This window comes from Physella acuta, unplaced genomic scaffold (genome assembly GCF_028476545.2).
Source record: "Physella acuta isolate Inbredline_101_S28 unplaced genomic scaffold, ASM2847654v3 ptg000365l, whole genome shotgun sequence".
Lineage (NCBI taxonomy): Eukaryota > Metazoa > Mollusca > Gastropoda > Physidae > Physella > Physella acuta.
Window position 1 is genome coordinate 60602 of NW_026731884.1, and position 9450 is coordinate 70051.

At 43.7% G+C, this 9450-nt stretch overlaps 1 protein-coding gene across 1 annotated transcript; it reads left to right on the top strand.

Moving 5' to 3' along the window:
- The first annotated feature begins 4766 nt into the window (after positions 1-4766).
- On the top strand, positions 4767-5516 carry LOC131941554 (uncharacterized). The gene has a single exon (XM_059300847.1). It carries the CDS (start codon positions 4767-4769, stop codon positions 5514-5516), a length of 750 nt encoding a protein of 249 aa, XP_059156830.1.
- Positions 5517-9450: the final 3934 nt, after the last annotated feature.

Below are 9450 nucleotides of genomic sequence, written 5' to 3' on the forward strand. Positions count from 1 at the left end.
GTTAGGTTAGTTTGGGTTAGGTTAGGTTAGGTTAGGTTAGTTCGGGTTAGGTTAGGTTAGGTTAGGTTAGTTCGGGTTAGGTTAGTTTGGGTTAGGTTAGGTTAGGTTAGTTCGGGTTAGGTTAGGTTAGGTTAGTTTGGGTTAGGTTAGGTTAGGTTAGTTCGGGTTAGGTTATGTTAGGTTAGGTTAGGTTAGTTTGGGTTAGGTTAGGTTAGGTTAGTTTGGGTTAGGTTAGGTTAGGTTAGGTTAGTTCGGGTTAGGTTATGTTAGGTTAGGTTAGGTTAGTTTGGGTTAGGTTAGGTTGGTGAGTAGGTTTGGAGTGTGGGGCCTGGGGTGGCGCCTGAGGTGGGGTTGGGGTGCCTTGGGTGAGGTGAATGGGGTGGTGGGGTTTGTCGGGCCGGGGGTTGGCCTGGGTTGGGTTTGGGGCCTGGGGTGGAATGTAAGGCCTGGGTCGGCGTGGGGTGGCATGGGGTGTCTGGGGTGGGGTAGTGTCTATGTTGGCCCTGGGGTGGGGGTGTATTATTACCGTGGATTGATTCCTCTTGAGCCCTAATGGAAGTCTTGTCCGCAATTAAAATGTGCTGTCCATCTCAATATCCGCTGACGTAATCTAATCACGTGGTTTCATGTCTGCTTTGGACGTCTAATGGTACCGGGAATTCCCCTTAATCCCCGGTGAATGGCGCGCAATTAAAACTAAAAATGGCCGCGTAATTAGGTCAATCTTGGCTCTCGTCAGAGCTGAACTAGGCCATTGTGCCGACGTTGTGCCGACATTGTGCCGACATTGTGCCGACATTGTGCCGATATTGTGCCGACATTGTGCCGATATTGTGCCGCCATTGTGCATCAGGATTTTCATCCCCCTCCCCCCCCCCCCCACTCCTACCTAGCCCGTTCCTTTTCCACATCACCACACACATACACACACACATACACACACACATATACACACACACATACACACACTCACAAGTTGCTATTGTACAATCAGGTTTACAGTTTCCGGATTTTCTGATGTGCCGTCAATGCAGGCTCCCTGAGGCCATTTTAAGTAAGATCTCCAAGGTCATGGGCCATACGCTGCTGACTTCAAGGTCATGGGCCATTCTCTTCGTCTGATCCAGATGGGTTTTTTTTAGCTTGCGGCGTCTGCCTGCCGTGTGCTTACTGTTGCCGCCTAAAACTGTCACAAGGTTTTGACTTAAAACTATCAAAAGATCCCAAAAAAGATCAAGAAAAAATGAATTTTAAAATTGTTGTTGTGACTTTTGCCTGTAATAAAATAAGCCCCGCCCACTCCGGATATCAAAAGATAGATTGGGCAACAATAAGCCCCGCCCACTCTAGATATCAAAAGATAGATTGGGCAACAATAAGCCCCGCCCACTCTTGATATCAAAAGATAAATTGGCCAACAATAAGCCCCGCCCACTCTAGATATCAAAAGATAAATTGGCCAACAATAAGCCCCGCCCACTCTAGATATCAAAAGATAGATTGGGCAACAATAAGCCCCGCCCACTCCAGATATCAAAAGATAGATTGGGCAACAATAAGCCCCGCCCACTCCAGATATCAAAAGATAGATTGGGCAACAATAAGCCCCGCCCACTCCAGATATCAAAAGATAGATTGGGCAACAATAAGCCCCGCCCACTCCAGATATCAAAAGATAGATTGGGCAACAATGGATTTGATTGGCATGGCAATTAGCTCTGAGTGGGTTAAAAAACAAACAAGGATTTGTGTCGAGAACATTCTGAATGCTGGGGATACATCTCTGCTGCTAGATACAGACAAAAATGTCTGACTCCGTGGGGTGGGGATGGTGTGGGAGGGGGGAGGGGGGGGGGGGCGTCCTGTATAAAAATATCTCTGACGTGTCATGCTATACAATTGGCCGCTTTGTAAGCGGGGCTGTCAGATACGACTGGGGGGGGGGGGGGGGGGGAGTTGATTGAGACAAGAATTGGGAGTCTGTACGACATGTTGAGGTGGGGGGGAGGGTGATTAGGATGAGAATTGGATGTCTAGCTATTGCATTAGGACACTATTTGGACTAAAATGTTTTGAAGCCTATGTTTCTGGAATGTTCTAGATCTTTCGATGGCTGTCTCCTCGCGTGCCAGACAAACGGTGAGGTCACAATCTGGTGGGGGGGGGGGGGGGGGGACGACGGCAGCATTACAAGAACGATAACCCACACAAGACAAGCGTTGTCTCCCCTAAATACTGGGTTACGCCGTTTGGTCAGGGCGCCATTTCTCTCGCCGTCGCTAGGCAACGGGAGACAAACACAAATAAAACAGACAGGGTTACACGGCGCCTTGATGGCCGAGTGTAAGATATGTGGTCTGTGTGTCACAGGTGATTGTGGTCTGCCTGTCACAGGGTCTGCCTGTCACAGGATGATTGTGGTCTGCCTGTCACAGGGGATAGTGGTCTGCCTGTCGCAGGTGATTGTGGTCTGCCTGTCACAGGTGATTGTGGTCTGCCTGTCACAGGGGATAGTGGTCTGCCTGTCACAGGGTCTGCCTGTCACAGGCTGATGAAATCAGTTGATTAAGAGATGCCTGACAGAGTGAGGTCAGCGGAGACTTGGGCTGGGGTAGGACTGTAACTCGAACATTCTGGAAACATTTGCTCACTTGGGCTGGGGTAGGGCTGTAACTCGAACATTCTGGAAACATTTGCTCACTTGGGCTGGGGTAGGGCTGTGACTCGAACATTCTGGAAACATTTGCTCACTTGGGCTGGGGTAGGGCTGTGACTCGAACATTCTGGAAACATTTGCTCACACAGTGGTGGATGTGTTCTGGTCGGTGGTGCTCTCAACTTCCGGCAATAACAGGGTTAGTTTGTTAGTTTGTTAGTTTGTTAGTTTGTTAGTTTGTTAGTTTGTTAGTTTGTTAGTTTGTTAGTTTGTTAGTTTGTTAGTTTGTTAGTTTGTTAGTTTGTTAGTTTGTTAGTTTGTTAGTTTGTTAGTTTGTTAGTTTGTTAGTTTGTTAGTTTGTTAGTTTGTTAGTTTGTTAGTTTGTTAGTTTGTTAGTTTGTTAGTTTGTTAGTTTGTTAGTTTGTTAGTTTGTTAGTTTGTTAGTTTGTTAGTTTGTTAGTTTGTTAGTTTGTTAGTTTGTTAGTTTGTTAGTTTGTTAGTTTGTTAGTTTGTTAGTTTGTTAGTTTGTTAGTTTGTTAGTTTGTTAGTTTGTTAGTTTGTTAGTTTGTTAGTTTGTTAGTTTGTTAGTTTCAGACATTTTTTCTCTTGGGGGGGGGGGTGTCACTTGAAAAATTTCGTCGGACTAAATTTTCAGGGGGGTCGGGAGGGGGGGGGGGGGCATTCTTAAAAATAGATATTTTCTTTAAAAATTCTATTTCGTCCGGGATAGGGATAGGGCGGTAGACGTGCTTGAACAAAATGTGATAAGTCAAGATTTGAGTTGTTTGGACGCTGCAGATGTTTTATGAGCCGGGTGCTGATGATGTTTTCTCTTTACTTGAGCTTGGTGCTGATGTTTTGTGGCCATCTCGAGATGACAACTGATGTTGTTTAGATGAGAACAGCAGAAAGCTAAGCTCATTCATGATTAACTCGTATGTTGACCGTATGTTGACCGTATGTTGACCGTATGTTGACTACCGTATGTTGACTACCGTATATTGACCGTATGTTGACCGTATGTTGACCGTATGTTGACTACCGTATGTTGACTACCGTATGTTTACTACCGTATGTTGACTACCGTATGTTGACCGTATGTTGACTACCGTATGTTGACTACCGTATGTTGACCGTATGTTGACTACCGTATGTTGACTACCGTATGTTTACTACCGTATGTTGACTACCGTATGTTTACTACCGTATGTTGACTACCGTATGTTGACTACCGTATGTTGACTACCGTATGTTGACCTATGTTGACTACCGTATGTTGAATACAGAACAAAATAGTTTGTGTTGTTGTTCTAACGATCTTCTGATACCCATTCCTCCTCCCCCCTCCCTCTCTCCAACTCTCGCTCCTCTACTCCCACCAATAACAGACTCTACAGTACCTCCCTGTAATTTCTTCAACCCCCCCCTCCCATATATTATCACCACTCCCCCCCCCCCTCCACACACACCTTGGTGTAAGCTTCCCCCCCCCCTACCCACCTCTCACAGTAGCGTCCGCCTCAAGACTTCCCGTACAAAACTTGCAGACGTGAAATTATTGGCAGACAAGTTGCACGAGAAAGCTTTGAAGTTCCAGTCAGGGGATCCTCTGCGCATGCGTAGCGCGTTTCGTGTAGCGAGTGTCCAAGTGTCATTACTCAAGAGGCTGCGCGTTATAGATGCGCATTCAAACAGTTTGAGTCGGCCACGGCCATGCGCAGTGCGTGTTTTATGGGCGCGTGATGAAGACGGCGCTATCTGATGACGTGTTGTACTCACAGCTCTAGCGCTCTAATTAGTTTGTGATACGGCTACCGTGGTTCTTAAATATGGTTCTGACATGCGCACAGATGCTGTATCGGGGGGGGGGGGGGGGGATTAGCTGTACGGGAATTTTGTGGGAGGAGTGTTAATACTAGGTTACCAGGGGGGGGGGGGGGGGTAGGTTGTGGTACTGGTTGCTTGTAAGATGTGTTCAGTAATGGTGTAGTTGGGGTGGGGTGATATTCATGAAAATGTCGGAGAAATTAAAAGGAATTTTTTTTTAAAGAGGCCAGAAGTTGGATGGCCAAGAGGGCAAAAGTTGGATGGCCAAGTGGCCAAAAGTTGGATGGCCAAGAGGGCAAAAGTTGGATGGCCAAGAGGCCAGAAGTTGGATGGCCAAGAGGGCAAAAGTTGGATGGCCAAGAGGCCAAAAGTTGGATGGCCAAGAGGCCAAAAGTTGGATGGCCAAAAGGCCAGAAGTTGGATGGCCAAGAGTGCAAAAGTTGGATGGCCAAGAGGCCAAAAGTTGGATGGCCAAGAGGGTAAAAGTTGGATGGCCAAGAGGGCAAAAGTTGGATGGCCAAGAGGCCAAAAGTTGGATGGCCAAGAGGGCAAAAGTTGGATGGCCAAAAGGCCAAAAGTTGGATGGCGAAGAGGGCAAAAGTTGGATGGCCAAGAGGCCAGAAGTTGGATGGCCAAGAGGGCAAAAGTTGGATGGCCAAGTGGCCAAAAGTTGGATGGCCAAGAGGGCAAAAGTTGGATGGCCAAGAGGCCAGAAGTTGGATGGCCAAGAGGGCAAAAGTTGGATGGCCAAGAGGCCAAAAGTTGGATGGCCAAGAGGCCAAAAGTTGGATGGCCAAAAGGCCAAAAGTTGGATGGCCAAGAGGGCAAAAGTTGGATGGCCAAGAGGCCAGAAGTTGGATGGCCAAGAGGGCAAAAGTTGGATGGCCAAGAGGCCAAAAGTTGGATGGCCAAGAGGGCAAAAGTTGGATGGCCAAAAGGCCAAAAAATGGATGGCGAAGAGGGCAAAAGTTGGATGGCCAAGAGGCCAGAAGTTGGATGGCCAAGAGCTATCATGCCAGAAATAACTTGGTAGCTTTGATACAAGCACGGGGAAATCTGGAAAGATAATGTTAGATCACCACACGGATAATTGAAGCCAATTGTTGTATCCACACATCCATCCAGTCGTATCCACACATCCATCCCAATGTATCCACACATCCACACATCCAACCCAGCATATCCACACATCCATACACCTTATCCATACAATTACCCCAACCGATCCTAAAATTTATCCTCATATACTCTATCACAAAGTGATGTTTTTAGTAAATCAGATTTAAATAGCGGCCAACATTATCAGGGGCGACAACTCTTGTCTAGACAAAGCTAGAGCATTGGTTCAAGCCCCTGCTATACAGGGCTGGGTTTAACAAGGGGAGATTAAAATAATAGTAAATATAGATAGCAGTTCTCTCCCCCGGGGCGTCGGTAAATTGAGTTATCTCTCTTGTTATGTGGACCAAATAGCCAGGGGAAAACCTGAGCAAGCGGACCACAATTTCTTTTGGTGGGCCGGTTATATGGTGCCGCAATTTCTTTTGGTGGGCCAGTTATATGGTGCCACAATTTCTTTTGGTGGGCCAGTTATATGGTGCCACAATTTCTTTTGGTGGGCCAGTTATATGGTGCCACAATTTCTTTTGGTGGGCCAGTTATATGGTGCCGCAATTTCTTTTGGTGGGCCAGTTATATGGTGCCACAATTTCTTTTGGTGGGCCAGTTATATGGTGCCGCAATTTCTTTTGGTGGGCCGGTTATATGGTGCCACAATTTCTTTTGATGGGCCGGTTATATGGTGCCACAATTTCTTTTGGTGGGCCGGTTATATGGTGCCACTTTTTCTTTTGGTGGGCCAGTTATATGGTGCCACAATTTCTTTTGGTGGGCCGGTTATATGGTGCCACTTTTTCTTTTGGTGGGCCAGTTATATGGTGCCACAATTTCTTTTGGTGGGCCAGTTATATGGTGCCACTTTTTCTTTTGATCATATCCTAAATGCACTGCGCTTCATCCACACATATATCATCTATACACATCATCTATACACATCATCTATACACATCATCCGTACACATTATCCATACACATCATCCATACACATCATCCATGCACATCATCCATACACATCATCCATACACATCATCCATACACATCATCCATACATATCATCTATACACATCATCCATACATATCATCCATACACAACATCCATACACACCATCCATACACATCATCCATACATATCATCCATACATATCATCCATACATATCATCCATACATACCATCCATACACATCATCCATACACATCATCCATACACATCATCTATACATATCATCCATACATACCATCCATACACATCATCCATACACATCATCCATACACATCATCTATACATATCATCCATACACATCATCCATACACATCATCCATACACATCATCCATACACTTCATCCATGCACATCATCCACATACCATCCATACGTTTTACCCATACATATCCACATACCATTCATACTTACTACCCATACACATCATCTAAATACCATCCATACCCACAGACAGATTTTAAGTTGGTGAGCAAGAAACCATAAGCATGAAAGTTTGAAAAATTGAAAATTTGAAAAATTTAAATTAAATTAAAGTTTGCCAGGAAAAAAAATCTGTCAGTCGTCAAAGTTTGGCTAGACGGGAGAATATTTTGGTTTCATTTTTCAGTCGCTCAATTAATCATTTCTGTAATGACTTGTCGAGCTTCTGAAGCAGCAGTGACTATAATTCATATTAATGAGTTTCTTTATCACGCCCTGGAATCTTGGGCTGCACCGGCAGACGTGAGCGCTCGTCAACAAGTTTTTGGCGGGCCCGAGGGGTGAGTTGTGAGACGGCCCGTGGGGTGAGTTGTGAGACGGTTCCCTCACTCACCACCAGCAGACGGTAAGACAAGTGTGACGTCATCTGTCGCCAGCGGTAGTATTTTTGTCTGGCTGGTTACAGAAATATTTCAGAACTGAGAAGGTCTTGTTCCGTACACGGAAATATTTTCAGAATGATACTACTGCTAGTTCGGTACACGGGAAAAACAATTCCATACTAATAGTTACGCGCATAGAAAGTTTCAAAAAGCGATCATGTGGAGGACATTTAATCAATTTTTTTTAAATTTCAGATGTTCCATCCCCTCCAGCAGAGGTCTAGTTAGGGGATGTCCGGCGGGGTAGTTGACCACAGAGTTTCTTCCAGGCATCTCTTCGAACGAGATGGAATTTATATAGTAAACAGATACTTTTACTAGTGCCCCCCCCCCCCGGAAAATGTTGACCGCCCCCCTCCCCCCGGAAATATTAAGTGCCCCCCCCCCCCCCCGGAGAAAAAGGTCTGGGAGTAACACTGGTTGACTAGGGCGCCACACCTATGGGGTGCCAAACCGAGTATATAAAACAATAAATAAATTTATTCCACGCGGTCGAAAGTTGAGAATGTGATCGAATCTATGTAGATTTTATAGTTGCTGGCGTACAACGTAACAAACTCAATATACACAACATTCAAATAGACAGGCGACAAGGGACTTAATACAGGTAGATACATGTAGCTTAGAGTGAAGATCGTAAGTTGAAGTTTCAGATCAAATATTTTACTCGTCTGTGGTCTCAGCATAAACAAGAACAAACGGAATGTGAAAAAAATGTGCTAGTTGCTATAAAAACGTGATTATCCACATACAATTTCATTTTGGGTTCGATTTTGTGAAAAAAAAAAGAATGCAGTTAAAATATTTTTTCAGATCGGATTATATTTGTGGGTCGCGGTCAGGTCGGATTATATTTGTGGGTCGCGGTCAGATCGGATTATATTTGTGGGTCCCCGTCAGATCGGATTATATTTGTGGGTCCCCGTCAGATCGGATTATATTTGTGGGTCCCCGTCAGATCGGATTATATTTGTGGGTCCCCGTCAGATCGGATTATATTTGTGGGTCCCCGTCAGATCGGATTATATTTGTGGGTCCCCGTCAGATCGGATTATATTTGTGGGTCCCCGTCAGATCGGATTATATTTGTGGGTCCCCGTCAGATCGGATTATATGTGTGGGTCCCCGTCAGATCGGATTATATTTGTGGGTCGCGGTCAGGTCGGATTATATTTGTGGGTCGCTTCAAGAGCCAGAAGAGAAGTCTCAGCATAAATTTAAAAACTATTTTATTATTAAAGCCAGTTAATATTAAAGATAACTTCAAGGAATAAAAAAAACTTATATAAAATGCGTTTACTAAAATAAAACTGACAAGTATACATTCTTTTACTACCTTTCTGTTTTTCTAAACAATATTTTTTTAATATTATTAAATTTTTTAAAATGAAATGTAATTGTTTTTATTGAGGTTGGGTATTATTAATAGGCCTATTATTATTTATGAGTATTTCATAAGGCTATTTAGATATGTATAACGTTTTGTTTTAAATTTTAATCAACATGTTCTAGGGGAAGTAACCTAATTTTAAATATATTTTTGTATCTGGTCAAAGGGCCACAACCATTAAATAATTGTAATCCGAGAATTCGTAGGGCTAAATCTGTCGGTTAAAACTAAAAACACTTGCGTTTTCAGCGGCACTAAAACCATAACTTGATGTTCCCAACAGAGATAGTCAATAAATAATTATAATGATTAATATTATTTTACTCTGTTTTTTTGTTTTGTTTTTTCAGTCTCAGATGATAAATGAAAATAAATGAAACTAGTAGCTTCAGTGAGGTTTGGTGATTGGTGTAATAAATAAACGGCAGTGATAGAGAGTCTAGTAATTAAAGGTATTTACAGACCTTTATTTGAGAGATTACTTAATCTAACTTTTTTTTTAAAAATACATTTTAAAGCTCTGAATTTTTAAATTATTGTTTTTAAAGTTTTTTATCATTATCGCCCTTTGACCAGAAACCAAAACCTTTTTCTAT

Bases quoted from the DNA above. Each gene is read 5' to 3' on its own strand.
- LOC131941554 (XM_059300847.1), top strand. From the start codon at position 4,767: ATGGCCAAGAGGGCAAAAGTTGGATGGCCAAGAGGCCAGAAGTTGGAT.